The sequence below is a fragment of the Oncorhynchus masou genome, chromosome 11 (genome assembly GCF_036934945.1).
Source record: "Oncorhynchus masou masou isolate Uvic2021 chromosome 11, UVic_Omas_1.1, whole genome shotgun sequence".
In the NCBI taxonomy this organism is placed as follows: domain Eukaryota; kingdom Metazoa; phylum Chordata; class Actinopteri; order Salmoniformes; family Salmonidae; genus Oncorhynchus; species Oncorhynchus masou.
In genome coordinates, this window is record NC_088222.1 from 8,560,583 (window position 1) to 8,583,349 (window position 22,767).

At 41.0% G+C, this 22,767-nt stretch overlaps 1 protein-coding gene across 1 annotated transcript in view; it reads left to right on the plus strand.

Annotated features, from left to right (window-relative positions):
- Positions 1–22,767, plus strand: part of scarb2c (scavenger receptor class B, member 2c) — a 40,876-nt gene continuing 18,109 nt past the window's right edge. Inside the window, 9 exon segments of the mRNA XM_064977305.1 lie at positions 1–229; positions 2,252–2,409; positions 3,205–3,349; positions 8,408–8,473; positions 8,475–8,600; positions 8,930–9,021; positions 13,429–13,548; positions 14,747–14,916; positions 15,215–15,333. Coding sequence (XP_064833377.1) covers positions 107–229; positions 2,252–2,409; positions 3,205–3,349; positions 8,408–8,473; positions 8,475–8,600; positions 8,930–9,021; positions 13,429–13,548; positions 14,747–14,916; positions 15,215–15,333 — 1,119 coding nt within the window. The 5' untranslated portion in view covers positions 1–106.

A 22,767-nucleotide genomic window follows, 5' to 3' on the forward strand; every position in this document is an offset into this window, starting at 1 on the left:
AAAGAAGAAGAAGAAGAAGAAGAAGAAGAAGAAGAAGAAGTGGTTAGCAAGAGAAAGATATCTGGCTAGTGTTGGACATATCGGTAACACTTGAAGTTGATCAATCATGTCAGTGAAATCGTGTTGTATTTACAGTACGGGAGTGATTTCTATTCTAACTTTAATAGCAGGCATAGTTCTGGTGCTTTCGCAGGTGTTTCAAAATATCCTCAACGCGAAGATAAAAAAGGTAACGTTAATGCTAACCAGTGGCAAGCTAGTTAGCAGGCCAACTTGGTTGTCCAACCAACTAACTAAACAGAGGCTAATTGTATTTTAATTTTAACGTCCAGTAATCTAATCTAATGCAGCTAACAGTACCGTAGTTTGGCAGTTTAAGCTTGCTTGCTAGTTAACTCGTAGCCTACTAACGTTAAAATACTGTAACGACCCTGGGTAACCCTGGGTCGTTACAATACTTTGTGTACAGAAAGCTTAGGCCGATTGTTGTTGTTTTTTTTAGTCACTGTGAACGTAACAAGCTATTTTTTTGTCTGAATTGAATGCATTGACATACATATCCAGTCAAAATATGAATGTTGTTTCAATATACTGTACCAGTCAACATTTTGGACACACCTACTCCAGGGTTTTCCCTTTATTTGTACTATTTTCAACATTGTAGAATAATAGTGAAGATATCAAAACTATGAAATAACACATATGGAATAAAGAAGTAACCAACAAAGTGTTAAAAAAAATCAAAATATATTTCATATCTGAGATTCTTCACAGTAGCTACCCTTTGTCTTGATGACAGGTTTGCACACCAATGGCATTCTCTCAACCAGCTTCATGAGCCAGTCACCTGGAATGAATTTCTTTATGCCTTAATGTGTTTGAGCCAATCAGTTGTTATGACAAGGTAGCAGTGGTATACAGAAGATGGCTCTATTTGGTAAAATACCAAGTCCATATTATGTCAAGAACAGCTCAAATAAACAGAGAGAAAAAGTCCATCATTACTTTAAGACATGAAGGTCAGGCAATACGGAACATTTCAAGAACTTTGAAAGTTTCTTCAATTGCAGTTGCAAAAACCATAAAGCGCTATGATGACACTGTCTCTCATGAGAACCGCCACAGAAATGGGAGACCCAGATTATAAATTAATTAGAGTTACCAGACTCAGAAATTGCAGCCCAAATAAATGCTTTAGAGTTCAAGTAACAGACACATCTCAACATCAACTGTTCAGAGGAGACTGTGTGAATCAGGCCTTCATGGTCGAATTGCTGCAAAGAAACCACTACTAAAGGACACCAATAAGAAGAGACTTGTTTGGGCAAAGAAACACAAGCAACGGACATTAGACTGGTGGAAATGTTGTCCTTTGCTCTGGAGCCCAAATTGGAGATTTTTGGATCCAACTGCTAGGTGAACGGATGATCTCTGCATATGTGGTACCCACCGTGAAGCATGGAGGAGGACATGTGATGGTGTGGGGGTGCTTTGCTGGTGACACTGTCTGTGATTAGTTTAGAATTCAATTCACACAGCATTCTGCAGTGATACGCCATCCTGTCTGGTTTGGGCTTAGTGGGACTATCACTTGTTTTTCAACAGGACAATGACCCAACACACCTCCAGGCTGTGTAAGGGCTATTTGACCAACACAGAGAGTGATGAAGTGCTGCATCAGATGACCAGGCCTCCACAATCATCCAACCTCAACCTAAATGAGATGTTTTGTCATGAGTTGGACCGCAGAGTGAAGGAAAAGCAGCCACGAAGTGCTCAGCATATGTGGGAAGTCCTTTAAGACAGTTGGAAAAGCATTCCAGGTGAAGCTGGTTGAGAAAATACCAAAAATGTGCAAAGCTGTCAAGGCAAAGGGTGGTAACTTTGAAGAATATGAAATATAAAATATATTTTGATTTAATGCTTTATTTTAGAAAACATTTTTGTTGGTTACTATATGATTCCATATGTGTTATTTCATAGTCTTCACTATTGTTCTGCAATGTAGAAAATAGTAAAAAATATAGAAAAACCCTTGAATGAGTATGTGTCCAAGCGTTTGACTGGTACTGTATGCTATGTTGTCGTTAGGCGGACAAACAAATGTTTTAAGTTGGTTACTACTACTGTTCACGTTAGCTACCCGGTTCAATCGTCTGTCATGGGATTCAAGCTTTCATATTGGCTTTTGTGGTCACAAGTACTAGATCTAGCTATGTGTTTACTAACCAGTGCACGTTGAACCCTTCAGGAGATTGTGCTCAGGAATGGCACACATGCATTTGATGTGTGGGAAAACCCACCTCCTCCAGTCTACATGCAGTTCTACTTCTTTAATGTGACCAACCCGGCAGAGGTACTGAAGGGAGAGCGGCCTGCTGTTCTCGAGGTCGGACCTTACACGTACAGGTGAGATGTGGAGCAATTCATCAACAACGAGGAAAACTGTCACAGGCTATTAGATGAGATGCAGTCGGAGGAAAAGATGACCACATCCTAAGCCATTTAAAAAAAATAAAAAAAATAATCTGTTCTGACAGTTGTCATGTGATAGTCCTTGTCAATAAATAGGAAGGAACTCAGCTGATGTTGCCGTAACTGGTGACATAATGTCATGTCCTAACTTAACAGGATCAAGGGGTTTTGTGCTAAATGTGTTCCTCTGTGAATGAACCCAGCTTCGGATAGGAGGCTTTGTTGGCCTCTCTCTTGGCAGCATTGAACCCTAGCCCCGATAAGACGGTTATTACTGAGGCGATCGAGTCAGCACTAGGCCTTGGTCTAGGATAGGATAAAGTAATCCTTCTCACCCCCCCCCCCCTTAAATGATTTAGATGCACTATTGTAAAGTGGCTGTTCCACTGGATGTCATAAGGTGAATTCACCAATTTGTAAGTCGCTCTGGATAAGAGCGTCTGCCAAATGACTTAAATGTAAATGTAAATGTCTCTATGGCTGCGTTTACACAGGCAGCCCAATTCTGATCTATTACCCTGTTATTTGTCTTTTTGACCAGTCAGATTAGATATTTTGCCAACAACTGGCATTACAACACAAACAGATCTAGGACCAGGCTAATGTTTCCTTACACTTTTATCGTAAAATCTTATCTGGCTTGCCCTCAACAGACATATCTTTGTCTTCAGCACATTCTTCACGGCTCTTGCCATCACTCACTGTGTTTTGTAATGTTTCCTTGCTCAGGGAGTTTCGTCCAATGGAGCGAGTGAATTTCCTGGAGAATGGAACCAAAGTATCAGCTGTCAACACTAAGACCTATGTGTTTCAGTCTGACATGTCCAAAGGACCAGAGAGTGACCTGATCAGAACAGTCAACATCCCAGCTATGGTAGGCTACAACACAAACACACCTCCCTAATCAGAAAAATCAAGGCCCTGGCTGTGGTAAGGTTAGCTATAATAAATCAAACTGCCTCTTTTGTGTATGGAACTGAGAGAGAGTGTTCTGATTGAAGAGAGTTGTAGCAGAGACTCACCACGACGAGATTTACATAGTACAGTATATACATCAACGTTTCAATTTACATTAGCAACGGAATATCATGCGCTGAGAGAGGGTTCGTGGGCTTAGCTCAAATTTACCGTAAAGATTCCAACGGAATGTCATGCGCTGAGAGAGGGTTCGTGGGCTTAGCTCAAATTTACCGTAAAGATTCCAACGGAATGTCATGCGCTGAGAGAGGGTTCGTGGGCTTAGCTCAAATTTACCGTAAAGATTCCAACGGAATGTCATGCGCTGAGAGAGGGTTCGTGGGCTTAGCTCAAATTTACCGTAAAGATTCCAACGGAATGTCATGCGCTGAGAGAGGGTTCGTGGGCTTAGCTCAAATTTACCGTAAAGATTCCAACGGAATGTCATGCGCTGAGAGAGGGTTCGTGGGCTTAGCTCAAATTTACCGTAAAGATTCCAACGGAATGTCATGCGCTGAGAGAGGGTTCGTGGGCTTAGCTCAAATTTACCGTAAAGATTCCAGTGTAGCCAGTAAAGCTCTCTGCAATGTCTCTCTGCAATGTCTAACGCAAACGGATCCGCAACAGCTCGGACGGCGCTCCGTTTTCGTAGCTCTCTACGTAGTTCTACATACTTTTTTTGTGGCTAAAATTAGTTTGGTACATGATACAAAGCGAGCTCCATTTGCGTAGACTGTGAAATCACTACGGAGAGCCCTTAAACATGCTTTTAACAAACTATTCAACTATGCAGCAAATATTCATCCTAACCATATTACACTTTTGATTAATGCAACGATTCACAGGTATGTGCAGATAATTAAAGGGTTTATTTTCTCGTCTGTACATTTCAGCTTCAGTATAAAAGCACAGAGCTAGCTATAACTAACACGCTTCATCAAGTAACATTAGTGATTTGTTATTTATTTATTTTTGCAATTCATTCCAATTATTGGCAGCAGAGAACTGTAAGGAAAGGTGGCCAATGAAGGTGTTGGCTTTGGGGATGACCAGTTAAATATACCTGCTGGAGCAGGTGCTAAGGGTGGGTGTTGCTATGGTGACCAGTGAGCTGAGCAAAGACTTATAGATGACCTGGAACCAGTGGGTTTGGTGACGGCGATGTAATTTACAAAATTCGAAGTCAAGGATCGGTAGGATGGTCAGTTTTACGAGGGTATGTTTGGAAGCATGAGTGAAGGAGGCTTTGTTGCGAAATAGGAAGCCAATTCTAGATAACATTTTGGATTGGAGATGCTTAATGAGTCTGGAAGGAGAGTTTACAGTCTAGCCAGACACCTAGGTATTTATAGTTGTCCACATATTCTAAGTCAGAGCCGTCCAGAGTAGTGATGCTAGGCGGGCGGGCGGGTGCGGGCAGCGATCGGTTGAAAAGCATGCAGGATGTTTGAGTCACGGAGGTGGTAGGTGTTCAGACTTCAAGTTGAAGTTTTATTGTCACATGCAGAAGTACAGTGAAATGCTTAACTTGCCTGCGCTACCCAGTGATCAATATAAGCATAGTATAACCAGGGCTCTAAAGATCGACAAAGTATTTCGTTGTGCGACCAGGAATTTTATTTTGGGAGCACTTGTTGATTTATGACAAAAATCTTCCAGATCATAATTGTTGTAATGATAAGGCTTCGTTGTTTTAGAGTGCCCCAGAGAAACAAGCGAGTGCATATTAGTTATCGTCATGGTTGCACCATGACTACAGCGAAAACGTCTTCCTTCCTTCATTCATGCATTTATCTGCCGAAAAAGCTATCCGTTTTCAATTGGTAGCACATGAACATTTTTTATTTAGAGCCCCGAGTATAATGAAATTGTAAAAAATAGATACATTCCGTTGAAGTCGGGAAGTTTACATACACTTAGATTGGAGTCATTAAAACTAGTTTACATACACTTAGGTTGGAGTCATTAAAACTAGTTTACATACACTTAGATTGGAGTCATTAAAACTAGTTTACATACACTTAGGTTGGAGTCATTAAAACTAGTTTACATACACTTAGGTTGGAGTCATTAAAACTAGTTTACATACACTTAGGTTGGAGTCATTAAAACTAGTTTACATCCACTTAGGTTGGAGTCATTAAAACTAGTTTACATACACTTAGGTTGGAGTCATTAAAACTAGTTTACATACACTTAGGTTGGAGTCATTAAAACTAGTTTACATACACTTAGGTTGGAGTCATTAAAACTAGTTTACATACACTTAGGTTGGAGTCATTAAAACTAGTTTACATACACTTAGGTTGGAGTCATTAAAACTAGTTTACATACACTTAGGTTGGAGTCATTAAAACTAGTTTACATACACTTAGGTTGGAGTCATTAAAACTAGTTTACATACACTTAGGTTGGAGTCATTAAAACTAGTTTACATACACTTAGGTTGGAGTCATTAAAACTAGTTTACACACACTTAGGTTGGAGTCATTAAAACTAGTTTACACACACTTAGGTTGGAGTCATTAAAACTAGTTTACACACACTTAGGTTGGAGTCATTAAAAAATAGTTTACACTTAGGTTGGAGTCATTAAAACTAGTTTAGTCATTAAAACACACTTAGGTTGGAGTCATTAAAACTAGTTTACACACACTTAGGTTGGAGTCATTAAAACTAGTTTACACACACTTAGGTTGGAGTCATTAAAACTAGTTTACACACACTTAGGTTGGAGTCATTAAAACTAGTTTACACACACTTAGGTTGGAGTCATTAAAACTAGTTTACACACACTTAGGTTGGAGTCATTAAAACTAGTTTACACACACTTAGGTTGGAGTCATTAAAACTAGTTTACACACACTTAGGTTGTGAGTCATTAAAACTAGTTTACTCCTTAGGTTGGTCATTAAAACTAGTACACCCATTAGTTTCCAGTTGTTAGTAGTCATTAAAATCTTGTTCATCACTACAGGTTGGAGTCATTAAAACTAAGTTTGAAAGGTTGGAGTCATTAAAAAACACAACCCTTAGGTTGGAGTCATTAAAACTAGTTTACACCCACGGTAGGTTGGAGTCATTAAAACTAGTTTCTCTGGTGGAGTCATTAAAACTAGTTTTTTTACACCCACAGGTTGGAGTCTTGTTAAAACTATAGTTTTACACAAGTCTAGGTTAGGAGTCATTAAAACTTTTGCATGACAGGTTAATGTCATTAAAACTAGTTTACAGACAGGTTATTTCATTTAAATTCACTGTATCACACTTCCAGTTGGTCATTAAGTTTAGTTTACACAAAGTTGAGTCATTAAAATTTCAGTTTAAAATGTTATGGCTTTAGAAGCTTCATTAAAACTAATTGCCATCATTTGAGTTGAAGTCGGAGGTGTACCTGTGGATGTATTTCTAGGCCTACCTTCAAACTCAGTGCCTCTTTGCTTGAGTCATGGGAAAATCAAAAGGAATCTGCCAAGAGTCATTAAAAATAGTTTACACATAAGTCTGGTTCATCATTAAAAGCAGTTTCCAATTGCCTGAAGGTCATTAAATCTGTTCAAACATTTTATGCAAGTCATTAAAACTACCATGGGACCATGCAGCCATAAAACTAGTTTACCACTTCAGGTTGGAGTCATTTCTTTCTCCTAGAGATGAATTGGAGTCATTAAAAAGTTTAAAATCAATTTCAAGAGTCATTAAAGGACCTTGTGAAGATGCTAGGGAAGTCATTAAAAAGTTATATCCACAGTAAAAGGTTGGAGTCATTAAAACCTGAAAGGCTTTCAGCAAGGAAGGAGACATTAAAACTAGTAAAAATGCCAGACTGCGGTTTGCAGCTTAAAACTAGGGGACAAAGATTGTACTTTTTGGAGTCATTAAAATGTTTACACACTTAGGTTGGAGTCATTAAAACATTCTCTGATGAAACAAAAATAGAACTGTTTGGCCATAATGACCATCGTTAGTGTTTGGTTTAAAAAGGGGAGTCATTAAAACTGAAGAACACCATCCCAACCATGAAGCACGGGGGTGGCAGCACGTGTTGTTGGAGTCATTAAAACTAGTTTGCACTTCACAAAATAGATGGCATCAAAGAGTTTAAAATTATGTGGATATATTAAAACATCTCAAGACTGAAGCAACATCTAAGACATCAGTTAGGAAGTTAGGTTGGAGTCATTAAAATGGGTCTTCCAAATGGACATTAAAACAAGCACACTTCCAAAGTTGTGGCAAAATGGCTTAAGGACAACAAAGTCTAGGTTGGAGTCATTAAAACTGAACTCAATCTTATAGAAAATGTGTGGGCAGAACTGAAAAAGCATTTGCAAGCAAGGAGGCCTAAAACTGACTTCGGGTACACCAGCTCTGTTAGGTTGGAATCATTAAAAATTCACCCAGCTTGTGGAAGGCTACCCAAAACTAGTTTGACCCAAGTTAAACAATTTAAAACAATGCTACCAAATACTAATTGAGTGTATGTAAACTTTGACCCACTGGGAATGTGATGAAATTAAAAAAGTTGAAATAAATCTTTACTGTTTTTTTATATTTCACATTCTGAAAATGTATTTAACCTTTATTTAACCAGGAAGGGCTCATTGAGATTAAAATCTCTTTTTCAAGAGCGCCTTAGGTTGGCCAAAATAAAGTGATGATCCTGACTTAGCTAAGGCAGGGAAGTTTTACTTAGGATTAAATGTCAAAAACTGAGTTTAAATGTATTTGGCTAAGGTGTATGTAAACTTCCAACTTCAACTGTACAGGGCTCCATCTAGTGGCGCAGCGGTCTAAGAGGCACTGTATCTCAGTGCAAGAGGCGTCACTACAGTCCCTGGTTCGATTCTAGGCTGTATCACATCCGGCCGTGATTGGGAGTCCCATAGGGCGGTGCAATTGGCCCAGTGCTGTCCGGTTTAGCTTGTGAATGATGAATCATTCAGTTCTATTTCTTTTAAAACTCTGTTCCCAGACGGTGATGGAAAAATTCAAGGATACGTCATTTATTGCCAATATCATCTCATCTTACATGAAGTTATTTGAATGAAGACCTGTTCACTACACACACTGTGGGAGAACTGCTTTGGGGCTATGAGGATGGCCTTCTCAAAGCTCTGAAAGTAGTGGACCATACATTAGATGATGTGTTTGGACTCTTCTACAAGGTTTGATTCTCACTGGACTCAATATGGACTGTATGGTTGGTTGTAATATGTTGATTGATGATATTTGTAATTGTGCTATTTCAAAAAAAAAAGTGGTTGGTTATTTAAGTGCTGTGGTAATAATGTTTTGTAAATAGTCACTTCCATAAAGTAAGTATAGAATTAGATCTATGAAAGCCTTGTCGTGTAAATGTCTATAGAAAACATTGTTTCAGATTCAACACACTGTTTTACATGTCAACAATTTTGAGTCTCTTAGATATATTCTGTTTTTATGAACTCACGAAGGAGGTGGGTGTTTCTTGGTGGTTCTGTTTTTTGTATTTCAGCAAAATGCTACAGATGATGGAGAGTATGTGTTTCTGACCGGTCAGCAGAGTTATAAGGACTTTGCCGTTATAGATCAGTGGAAGGGTCAAAGGTAAGCCTTCTATAGAACATTCCACAACTATTATGCTATAAATGTATAAATACGAAAAGTAAAATCCTATTGTCAAGAATGACCATAAACACAAACTCATTTCATTTGTAATCTAATGGTTCAGTTTGTGTACAGGCCCCTTGACTTTTTCCACATTTTGTGCTCAGAAGGAAGGAGACACTGTTCCAAATCTGATACAAGAATGCCAGACTGCGGTATGAGCTGCACATAAAAGTACTTTTTGGAAATGTCCTCTGATGAAACAAAAATGGATAAATTATGTTTGGGGGAAAAAGGGGAGACTTGCAAGCTGAAGAACACCATCCCAACCAATGGACAGCACCTCAACAATCTACAACAATATCCCATAATGACAGCACAAACATGTGGTTTTGGGGTTTTTAAAAACAAAAAACGGATACCTTATTAAATAGCCACCTGTTAAATAGCCATCACTAGCACAGAGTGGCTGCTGCCTAAACATACACTACTGGTCAAAAGTTGTAGAACACCTACTCATTCAAGTGTTTAGGACAAAAACTATTTTCTACTTTGTAGCCATAGTGAAGACATCAAAACTATGAAGAACACATGGAATCATGTAGTAACCAAAAAAGTGTTAAACAAATCAAAATATATTTGAGATCCTTCAAATAGCCACTGACTTTGCCTTGATGACAGCTTTGCACACTCTTGGTATTCTCTCAACCAGCTTGACCTGGAATGCTTTTCCAACTGTCTTGAAGGACTTCCCACATATGCTGTGCAAATACTTGGCTGCTTTTCCGTCACTCTTTGGTACAACTCATCCCAAACCATCTTCAATTGGGTTGAGGTCGGGGGATTGTGGATGCCAGGTCATCTGATGCAGCACTCCATCACTCTCCTTCTTGGTCAAATAGCCCTTACACAGCCTGGAGGTGTGTTGGGTCATTGTCCTGTTGAAAAACAAATGATAGTCCCACTAAGCAAACCGGATGGAATGTTTTACTATTACTGCAGAATGCTGTGGTAATCATGTTGGTTAAGTGTGTGAATTGTAAATCATTCACAGACTTCACCCACACACCATAACACCATCACTTCCATGCTTTACGGTGGGAAATACACATGTGGAGATCATCCGCTCACCCACAGTCCCGAGTCTCACAAACACATGGCAATTGGGACCAAAAATCTCCAATTTGCTCTGGAGTCCAAACGACAGATTTCCACTGGTCTGATGTCCGTTGCTTGTGTTTGATGACCCAAGCAAGTCTCTTCTTCTTATTGGTGTCCTTTTAGTAGTGGTTTCTTTACAGCAATTTGACCATGAAGGCCTGATTCATCACAGTCTCCACTGACAGTTGATGTTGATGTGTCTGTTACTTGAACTCTATGAAGCATTTATTTGGGCTGCAATTTCTGAGGATGGCAACTTCTAAAGAACTTATCCTCTGGACCATACATTAATGATGGGTCTTCCATTCTTCTACAAGGTTCATTGAAAGCCAGTTTCATATGCGACTGATGGTTTTGGTTGTAATGATGTTGATTGATGAAATTTTCCAGATTGACTGACCTTCATGTCTTAAAGTGGTTGGTTATTTGGACTGTGGTAATAATGTTTTTATTTGAGCTTTCTTGACATAATATGGAATTAGATCTATTTGGTAAAATACCAGATTCTATAGAAAACATTGTTTCAATTCACACTGTTTTAAATGTCAACAATTAAGGTTAGTCTCTTAGATATATTCTGTTTTTATGAACTAGGGAGGTGGTGTTTCTTGGTTGTGTTCTGGTTAGTGCTGTCAGGTTAGTGCTGTGGAGAGTAGGGTGTTAGTGATGTCTAGGTTAGTGATGTCTAGGTTAGTGATGTCTAGGTTAGTGATGTCTAGGTTAGTGATGTTAGGTTAGTGCTTCTGGTTATGCTGTCTAGGTTAGTGCTGTCAAAGGTTAGTGCTGTCTATAGAACATTCTGCTGTCAGGTTATTATGCTATAAAGGTTAGTGCTGAAAGTATTGGGCTGTCTATTGTCAAGAATGACCATAAACACAAACTCATTTCATTTGTAATCTAATGGTTCAGTTTGTGTACAGGTTGACTTTTTCCAGGTTTGTTGCTTCTAGGTTAGTGTGTCAGACCATGACATGTCGTGTTCCAATCTGATAATTCCAAGAACCAGATTAGTTAGAATGATGTCTGAGGTTAGTGATGCCTGGTTCCTTATTCTAAAATGGATTAAATATAATTTTTTCCCCTGTCAACAATTACACACAATATCCCATAATGACAGCACAAACAGGTTTTGGGATTTTTAAAAACAAAAAACAGATACCTTATTAAATGTCCACCTGTTAAATGATGCCATCACTGCTGTCTAGGTTAGTGCTGTGTAGGTTAGTGATGTCAAAGGTTAGTGATGTCTAGGTTACACTGATGTCAAAAGTGTTTGATGTCTAAACTAGTTTTCTACTTTGTGAATGATAGTGAAGACATCAAGGTTATGAAATGACACATGGAATCATGTAGTAACCAAAAAAGTGTTAAACAAATCAAAATATATTTGAGATCCTTCAAATAGCCACCCTTTGCCTTGATGACAGCTTTGCACACTCTTGGTATTCTCTCAACCAGCTTGACCTGGAATGCTTTTCCAACTGTCTTGAAGGACTTCCACATATGCTGTGCACTTCTTGGCTGCTTTTCCGTCACTCTTTCGGTACAACTCATCCCAAACCACTTCAATTGGGTTGAGGTCGGGGGTTGTGGATGCCAGGTCATCTGATATCACTCCATCACTCTCCTTCTTGGTCAAATGCTGTCACAGCCTGGAGGTGTGTTGGGTCTGTCTCGGTTAGTGATGTCTAACACAGGCTACTGTCTAGGTTAGTGCTGTCTCGGATGGAATGCGTATTCTGCAGAATGCTGTGGTAATCATGTTGGTTAAGTGTGTCGTGAAGGTAAATCATTCACAGACAGCGTCACCCACACACCATAACACCATCACACCATGCTTTAGGTGGGAAGTACACATGTGGAGATCATCTGCTCACCCACAGTGAGTCTCACAAACACATGGCAATTGGGACCAAAGGTTCCAATTTGCTCTGGAGTCACAAAGACAGATTTCCACTGGTCTAGTGATGTTGGTTGTGTTTCTCGACCCAAGCAAGTCTCTTCTTCTTATTGGTGTCCTTTTGTTAGTGGTTTCTTTACAGCAATTTGACCATGAAGGCCTGATTCACACAGTCTCCACTGAACAGTTGTTGTTGATGTGTCTGTTACTTGAACTCTATGAAGCATTTATTTGGGCTGCAATTTCTGAGGCTGGCAACTCTAAAGAACTTATCCTCTGCAGCACGATAACTCTGGGTCTTCCATTTAGTGATGTCCTCATGAAAGCCAGGCTACTGTCTATGTTAGTGATGTTTACACACAATTGAAGAAACTGAAAAGTTCTTGAAATTTTCCAGATTGACTGACCTTCATGTCTTAAAGTTATGATGGACTGTCGTTTCTCTTCACTTATTTGAGCTGTTCTTGACATAATATGGACTTAGCTCTATTTGGTAAAATACCAGATTCTGTATACCACACAACTGATTGGCTCAAACACATTAAGGAGTAAAGAAATTACACACATTAAGGTTAGTGCTGTCTAGGTTAGTGCTGTCTAGGTTAGTGCTGTCTAGGTTAGTGCTGTCTAGGTTAGTGATGTCTAGGTTAGTGCTGTCTAGGTTAGGTGCTGTCTAGGTTAGTGCTGTCTAGGTTAGTGCTGTCTAGGTTAGTGCTGTCTAGGTTAGTGATGATACTGTCTAGGTTAGTGCTGTCTAGGTTAGTGCTGTCTAGGTTAGTGCTGTCTAGGTTAGTGCTGTCTAGGTTAGTGCTGTCTAGGTTAGTGCTGTCTAGGTTAGTGCTGTCTAGGTTAGTGCTGTCTAGGTTAGTGATGTCTAGGTTAGTGATGTCTAGGTTAGTGCTGTCTAGGTTAGTGATGTCTACACACAGGCTGCTGTCTAGGTTAGTGATGTCTAGGTTAGTGATGTCTACACACAGAGGAATTAGTCATTCGGTGCATCTCATTATGAATGAAGACAGGGTGCAGAACTTAAATCAAAAGGAATATTTAGTCTCTAGTCTATTGTACCGCACCTGTTATCCACAGCTTCTGGGGTTGCAGTGGAGATTGGCTGAGTGCACTGTAATGAACTAATAACTGTAATTTTAGAGGGGTGTTTTTTTTCTTAGCCTCGTTAAACCTGATCTCACGTTTTTGTTTTTACTTCAGGTGAAACAAAATGTGAGTGTTCTGGTCAGTGTGGTTTCGCAAGGCTAAATGTGATCTAGATTTCACAGAAGGCAAATACAGTCAGAATCCATTTTGAAGTGATAACCGTGACAACAATGTGTTCTCTCTGCGTGCAGCGCTCTGAATTGGTGGACCACAGATGAGTGTAACATGATCAATGGGACCAATGGGGCCTCCTTTCATCCAATCATCACCAAGAACGAGACCCTCTACATGTTTTCCTCTGATCTCTGCAGGTTGGTTTTGGGTCTGAACTCTCATGTCTCTGTCGTGGGTGCTTGCTCTACGTTTACATTATTTTCAGAGTTTGTCATCACAAGTTACTATTATTCAGCCTGTTTGCAAATTAAATACATTTAACTAAAATGCACGAGTTGAGTATAGGCCTGTTACGGGGGTTTGTATTACCGCAACACCGGCGGTCACGAGTCATGGCCGCAGTCAAATTCCACGTGACCGTTTAGTAACTAGGCTTCTCCTAGCTCTGATGCTGATGATGGTCATTAGTAGTCTACCAAACGAGCAAACTACCTGGTAGTCAGCACTCTATTGTCCCTCTAATCACTCAGACAGCTCATGTTGCGCAAATTTCTATAGGCTATGCAATTGAGTGAGAATCCAGTTTTGATGGCCTCTATTAAAAAGAAGAGGCTCCTATCAGCTTTCTATAGGCTAGGCCGACTATTTCTATTTCTCAACTTTCCTAATATTTAGCACATTGCTTCTCTTTACAACAGGAGTATAGCCTACCTGAGTGGCATTAAAATTAACCACAGACTTTTTAAGTGCATAGATGACATGTATTTTTTGCCCCTGTTTCGAGAAAGGTGCATGATAATGGTCCATTCCAAATAAATACAAATTCACACATATAGTAGTATACAGTGCCTTGCGAAAGTATTCGGCCCCCTTGAACTTTGCGACCTTTTGCCACATTTCAGGCTTCAAACATAAAGATATAAAACTGTATTTTTTTGTGAAGAATCAATAACAAGTGGGACACAATCATGAAGTGGAATGACATTTATTGGATATTTCAAACTTTTTTAACATATCAAAAACTGAAAAATTGGGGTGCAAAATTATTCAGCCCCCTTAAGTTAATACTTTGTAGCGCCACCTTTTGCTGCGATTACAGCTGTAAGTCGCTTGGGGTATGTCTCTATCAGTTTTGCACATCGAGAGACTGACATTTTTGTACAGAGTTGTACAGAGTTGTCCCAACAAAGTTACTTCTCTCAATAGTTTTCATGTTTCAGAATACTTTTAATGAGGTTTACACTCCACTAACACTCCTGTAATTACTGACCCCAGAACAAAATCTTGCATGAGTTGGCTAGCTTGCTACTCCGTGTGTTTGTAAACATATTTATGTATCGCCTCTTTCACATTAATTAAATTAATCTGTGCTCTGTTCATTGTCCTCTTTGTCAGATCTATCTATGCCATCTATGAGGAGGAGAGCAGTGTGATGGGTGTCCCAGGCTACAGGTTCTCTCCACCCAGCAAGGTATTTGCCAACACAACAGAGAACGCTGGTTTCTGTTCCCCACCAGGGAACTGTCTGGGCTCTGGCGTGCTCCAAGTCAGTGCCTGTAAACAAGGTAATAATATATCATGTCTTTCCTGTTTCCAATTTTATACATTGAGTGCATATGTTTTTTTATGTGATCCCTACGGGGGTTGAACCCGCAACCTTGTCGGTACTAGTCAATGCCACACTCTTATCAACTGAGCCACTCCTAGTCAGGACTGTAACCGTATGGATTCAAAACATCATCTATCTGAGGTCCATTATTAACACAATTATTATTGAGGTTAATTATTATTAATTAATTATTAATGAATTATGAGGTGGGGAAAAAACGTCATCTCAATGTTGTATCATATTTCACATCCCAGATGCTCCGATCGTCATGTCTTCTCCACACTTCTACCAGGCAGATGAAAAGTTTGTCAAAGACATCTTCGGGATGAAACCAAACAAGAAGCAACACGAAACCATCATAGATATCAACCCGGTATGTAAACTGAACAAAAATATAAATGCAACATGTAACAATTTAAAAGATTTTACTGAGTTACAGGTCATATAAGGAAATCAGTCAATTTAAATAATTTCATTAGGCCCTAATCTATGAATTATCAGATGAATGGGAATACAGATATGAATCTGTTGGTCACAGATACCTTTAAAAATAATAACAAATAAAAAAGTAGGGGAGTGGATCAGAAAACCAGTCCGTATCTGGTGTTGCCACCATTTTGCTTCATGCAGCGTGAAACATCTCCTTCACACAGAGTTGATCAGGCTGTTGATTGTGGCCTGTGGAGTGTTGTCCCACTCCTCTTCAGTGGCTGTCCGAAGTTGCTGGATATTGACGAGAACTGGAACACGCTGTCATACACGTCGATCCAGAGCATCCCAAACATGCTCAATGGGTGACATGTCTGGTGAGTATTCAGGCCATGGAAGAACTGGGACATTTTCCGCTTCCAGGAATTGTGTACAGATCTTGGGGCTGTGCATTATCAGGCTGAAACATGAGGTGATGGTGGTGGATGAATGGCACAACAATGGGCCTCAGGATCTCGTCACGGTATCTCTGTGCATTGAAATTGCCATTGTGTTCGTTGTCCGTAGCTTATGCCTGCCCATACCATAACCCCACCGACACCACGGGGCACTCTGTTCACAACGTTGACATCGGCAAACCGCTCGCCCACACGTCTGTCATCTGCCCGTACAGTTGAAACCTGGATTCATCCGTGAAGAGCACAGTTCTCCAGCGGCGCCAGTGGCCAAGGAATGTGAGCCGTTTGACCACTGAAGTCGGTTAAGACACACAGATGAGCTTCCCTGAGACGTTTTCTGTGCAGAAATTCTTTGCTTGTGCAAACCCACAGTTTCATCAGATGTCCGGGTGGCTGGACTCAGACAATCCCGTGGGAGAAGAAGCCGGATGTGGGGAGGACCTGGACACGTGATCTGTGTGTGAGGCCAGTTGGATGTGCTGCCACATTGTCTAAAATAATGTTGGATGCGGCTTATGGTAGAGAAATGAACGTTCTCTGGCAACAGCTCTGGTGGACATTCCTGCAGTCTGCATGCCATTTGCACTCTCCCTCAAAACTTGAGACATCTGTGGCATTGCGTTGTGACACAACTGCACATTTTAGTGACCTTTTATTGTCCCCGGCGCAAGGTGCACCTGTGTAATGATCATGCTGTTTAATCAGCTTCATATGCCACACCTGACAGGTGGATGGATTACCTTGGCAAAGGACAAATACTCACTAACAGGGATGTAAACAAATTTGTGCACAGAATTTGATAGAAATAAGCTTTTTGTGCGTATGGAACATTTCTGGGATCTTTTATTTCAGCTCATGGAACATGGGACCAACACTTTACATATTGAGTTTTATATTTTTGTTTTGTGTATAACCTTTTGCCAAAAGTACCTTACCTCTGGCATCAGCATGTTTTCAGTTTGATCACTAGAGGGAACACTACCACTTCAGTAGAACAAGTCATAATTTTCAGAGCATTTTTATTTTATTTTTTACTACAGAAGGATAATCTCACTCATTCACACAAAGTGGACACACACATATACTATGATGCTCAGGAGACAAATTACAGTAACTACCTAAATCTAGCCAGTAAGAAAAGCTTGGTTTTTCATTGCAAAATGTTATGCAACGGTGTGCACTAATGAACACGACCCAGTGCTCTTCCTGAGCCAAGACCAGTCAGAGGCAGTGTGTATAAAGTCCTCCCTGTTGATAAGCTGTTGTTTATAGAGCTGTTTGTGGTGCAGTTGGAGTGGCTTAGTACCAGGCGTAGAGACACTAAAGATAAGAGACTAGGGTTGTGTCCCAAAATGGCACCATATTCTTTATATAGTGCACTACTTTAGACCAGAGCCCTATGGAACCCTATTCCATATATAGTGCACTATTCCCTATATAACCCTGTTCCCTATATATAGTGCATTACTTTAGACCAGAGCCCTATGGAACCCTATTCCCTATATAGTGCACTATAGACCAGAGAGCCCTATGGACCAGAGCCCTATGGAACCCTATTCCCTATATAGTGCACTACTTTAGACCAGAGCCCTTAGACCTATATATAGTGCACTACTTTAGTGGAACCCTATATATAGTGCACTATATCCCTATATAGTGCACTACTTTAGACTATATAGTGCACTACTTTAGACCAGAGAGCCCTATGGAATATAGTGCACTACTTTAGACCAGAGCCCTATGGAACCCTATTCCCTATATAGTGACCAGAGCCCTATGGAACTACTTTAGTGCACTACTTTAGACCAGAGCCCATGGAGCCCTTTATCCAGAGCCCTATGGAACCCTATTATGGAACCCTATTCCCTATATAGTGCACTACTTTAGACCAGAGCCCTATGGAACCCTATCCCCTATATAGTGCACTACTTTAGACCAGTGCTCTGCAGGGCAGACTACAGTTAGAGCTGGGTGTGTGTTGTTGGTTTCTTGTAATGTTCTGCTTGTGAAATGATTCCCTGTGTGTGTGTGTGTGTGTGTGTGTGTGTGTGTGTGTGTGTGTGTGTGTGTGTGTGTGTGTGTACTACCTTTAAACAGAGCCCTATGTTTGTGGGAAACAGGCCCATAATGTATAAACACATTTTTGCCTAATATATCTTGTTTTAAAATATATTTTTTATATATAACTAGGCAAGCCAGTTAAGAACTTTCTTATTTACAACGACGGCCAAACCCGGACGACGCTGGGCCAATTGTACGCTGCCCTATGGGACTCCCAATCACGGGCTGTTGTGATACAGCCTGGAATTGAACCAGGGTCTGTAGTGACGCTGCTCCACTCGGGAGCCTAAGTTGTGATGCTTTGTTTTTAAATGTAGGCTTTTATTAGGCTGCTTCTACGGCAACCGCTACAGGAACAAAGATTTATTTTTCACGTTGTCGCCTCAGTTACTGTCCCAACGCTCTAACTGCTAGGCTACAAGCCACCCACATCATAAAAATATATAATACAATACATCAATACGTTGGATAAGGTACTGGCACTGACCTGTATATACTTCCTGTTTCTTTAACTCTCATCGTAGTTCTTGTGATGATTTTAATTCTTCATTAAATTTGTTATTCTATTATCATTATTATTATCATTATTGTTTTGTTGGGAAAGAGATCTCAAGGTGATAATTTCACTGTGCTGTTTTACACCTGTTGTATCCTGTGTACGTGGCAAATAAACTTTGAAACACACACACACACACAGACACAGAGACACAGACACACACACACACACACACAGACACACAAGTATTGTACATTTTATAGTGTATATTTGTATAGTACACAATGTGTTGTGCTAAATTGGTCGATGCTGGTTTATACATATAAAGTGACTGGTACGAGGAATTTACAAATACTTATGGTAGTATATACATCTAAACAGTAATTTATAAATACTTATGGTAGTATATACATCTAAACAGTAATTTATAAATACTTATGGTAATGTATACATCTAAACAGTAATTTATAAATACTTATGGTAATATATACATCTAAACAGTAATTTATAAATACTTATGGTAGTATATACATCTAAACAGTAATTTATAAATACTTATGGTAATATATACATCTAAACAGTAATTTATAAATACTTATGGTAGTATATACATCTAAACAGTAATTTATAAATACTTATGGTAGTATATACATCTAAACAGTAATTTATAAATACTTATGGTAATATATACATCTAAACAGTAATTTATAAATACTTATGGTAATGTATACATCTAAACAGTAATTTATAAATACTTATGGTAATGTATACATCTAAACAGTAATTTAAAAATACTTATGGTAATGTATACATCTAAACAGTAATTTAAAAATACTTATGGTAATGTATACATCTAAACAGTAATTTATAAATACTTATGGTAGTATATGCATCTAAACAGTAATTTATAAATACTTATGGTAGTATATACATCTAAACAGTAATTTATAAATACTTATGGTAATATATACATCTAAACAGGAGTAATAGTGACCAGTAGCAGTTTTTTTTCAAATTGTATTTAACCTTTATTTTACTAGGTAAGTCAATTAAGAACAAATTCTTATTTACAATGATGACCTACCTTGACCAATCCCTGACAACGCTGGGCCAATTGTGCACCGTCCGATGGGACTCCCAATCATGAGCAGTTGTGATACGGCCTGGAATTGAACCAGGGTCTGTAGTGACGCCTCTAGCACTGAGATGCAGTGCCTTAGACCGCTGCGTCACTCAGGAGCCCAGATGAATACTAATACTAATCACTGATTATTGTCTGAGTGGGTAGAGACCTGTGGATGGGCATAAAGTCAGTGTGGATAGTCTGGGAGAGCAGTAGTTGTCAGCCATTTCAACGCAGGTAAGCCTTTTTCGTCTTGTTCTGCAGAGTGGTCACTAGCTGAAACAACCACATAGACATAACATCAGATTTGAACCCTAACCACACTGCTAACCCAAGTACCTAACCCTATCTTTAAATAACATTTTGCTAGCTTGAGTTACCTGATTTGGAAGAGTTCCGTGTATATTACTGTGTGTTTCCGAGCCTCTGTTATGGACTTAGGAACTGTGAAGAGACCCCTGGTGGAATGCCTTGTGGAGGGTATGTAGTTGTATGTTAGCTGTTTGAACAGACCGTTCTGTGCTTTCAACACCTCTCACAAAGACAAATAGTGTTGCAGTCAATCTGTCCTCTACTTTGAGCCAGGAGAGATTTAACATAAACTCAGCAAAAAAAGAAACGTCCTCTCACTGTTAACTGCGTTTATTTTCAGCAAACTTAACTTGTGTAAATATTTGTATGAACATAACAGGATTCAACAATTGAGGCACAAACTGAACAACTTCCACAGACATGTGACTAACAGAAATGGAATAATGTGTCCCTGAACAAAGGGGGTGGTCAAATTCAAAAGTAACAGTCAGTATCGGGTGTGGCCACCAGCTGCATTAAGTACTGCAGTGCATCTCCTCCTCATGGACTGCATCAGATTTGCCAGTTCTCGTTGTGAGATGTTACCCCACTCTTCCACCAAGGCACCTGCAAGTTCCTGGACATTTCTGGGGGGAATGGCCCAAGCCCTCAACAGGTCCCAGACGTGCTCAATGGGATTGAGATCCGGGCTCTTCGCTGGCTATGGCAGAACACTGACATTCCTGTCTTGCAGGAAATCACGCACAGAACGAGCAGTATGGCTGGTGGCATTGTCATGCTGGAGGGTCATGTCAGGATGAGCCTGCAGGAAGGGTACCAGATGAGGGAGGAGGATGTCTTCCTGTAACGCACAGTGTTGAGATTGTCTGCAATGACAACAAGCTCAGTCCGATGATGCTGTGACACACCGCCCCAGACCATGACGGACCCTCCAGATCGATCCTGCTCTAGAGTACAGGCCTTCGTGTATAACGCTCATTCCTTCGACAATAAACGCAAATCCGACCATCACCCCTGGTGAGACAAAACCGCGTCTCATCAGTGAAGAGCACCTTTTGCCAGTCCTGTCTGGTCCAGCGACGGTGGGTTTGTGCCCATAGGTGACGTTGTTGCCCGTGATGTCTGGTGAGGACCTGCCTTACAACAGTCCAGCCTCTCTCAGCCTATTGTGGACAGTCTGAGCACTGATGGAGGGATTGTGTGTTCCTAGTTGTAACTCTGGCAGTTGTTGTTGCCATCCTGTACCTGTCCCGCATTTGTGAATTTCGGGTGTACTGATCCTGTGCAGGTGTTGTTACACGTGGTCTGCCACTGCGAGGACGATCAGCTGTCCGTCCTGTCTCCCTGTAGCGCTGTCTTAGGTGTCTTACAGTACAGACATTGCAATTTATTGTCATGGCCACATCTGTAGTCCTCATGCCTCCATGCAGCATGCCTAAGGCACGTTCACGCAGATGAGCAGGGATTCTGGGTATCTTTCGTTTGGTGTTTTTCAGTAGAAAGGCCTCTAAAGTCCTAAGTTTTCATAACTGTGACCTTAGTTGCCTACCGTCTGTAAGCTGTTAGTGTCTTAACGACCGTTCCACAGGTGCATGTTCATTAATTGTTTATGGTTCATTGTTGGAAACAGTGAACCATACCCTTTACAATGAAGATCTGTGAAGTTATTTGGATTTTTTTCGAATTATCTTTGAAAGACAGGGTCAAGAAAAAGGAATGTTTATTTTGTTTCTGAGTTTCTATGTTATTGATATTAGCCCTCCTTGTATATTTAATGACCAGCCGTACTGCTCTGTTCTGGGCCAACTGGAATTTCTTGTGTATTTCCCTCTTTGCTGCCCTTGACCATATAACTGGGCAGTAGTCCAGGTGTGATAAAACTAAGGGCCTGTAGGACTTGTTTAGTTGATTGCGATGTCGAGAAAGCAGAGCAGCGCTGTATCACGGTCGGACCTATCCCCCTCTTAGCAGGTCGGACCTATCCCCCTCTTAGCAGGTCGGACCTATCCCCCTCTTAGCAGGTCGGACCTATCCCCCTCTTAGCAGGTCGGACCTATCCCCCTCTTAGCAGGTCGGGACCTATCCCCCTCTTAGCAGGTCGGACCTATCCCCCTCTTAGCAGGTCGGCCCTATCCCCCTCTTAGCAGGTCGGACCTATCCCCCTCTTAGCAGGTCGGCCCTATCCCCCTCTTAGCAGGTCGGACCCATCCCCCTCTTAGCAGGTCGGACCTATCCCCCTCTTAGCAGGTCGGACCTATCCCCCTCTTAGCAGGTCGGACCTATCCCCCTCTTAGCAGGTCGGCCCTATCCCCCTCTTGGCAGGTCGGCCCTATCCCCCTCTTGGCAGGTCGGACCTATCCCCCTCTTAGCAGGTCGGACCTATCCCCCTCTTAGCAGGTGGGACCTATCCCCCTCTTAGCAGGTCGGCCCTATCCCCCTCTTAGCAGGTCGGCCCTATCCCCCTCTTGGCAGGTCGGACCTATCCCCCTCTTGGCAGGTCGGACCTATCCCCTCTTAGCAGGTCGGACCTATCCCCTCTTAGCAGGTCGGACCTATCCCCCTCTTAGCAGGTCGGACCTATCCCCCTCTTAGCAGGTCGGACCTATCGGCCCCCCTCTTAGCAGGTCGGACCTATCCCCCTCTTAGCAGGTCGGACCTATCCCCCTCTTAGCAGGTCGGACCTATCCCCCTCTTAGCAGGTCGGACCTATCCCCCTCTTAGCAGGTCGGACCTATCCCCCTCTTAGCAGGTCGGACCTATCCCCCTCTTAGCAGGTCGGACCTATCCCCTCTTAGCAGGTCGGACCTATCCCCTTCTTAGCAGGTGGGACCTATCCCCCTCTTAGCAGGTCGGACCTATCCCCCTCTTAGCAGGTCAGACCTATCCCCTTCTTAGCAGGTCGGACCTATCCCCCTCTTAGCAGGTGGG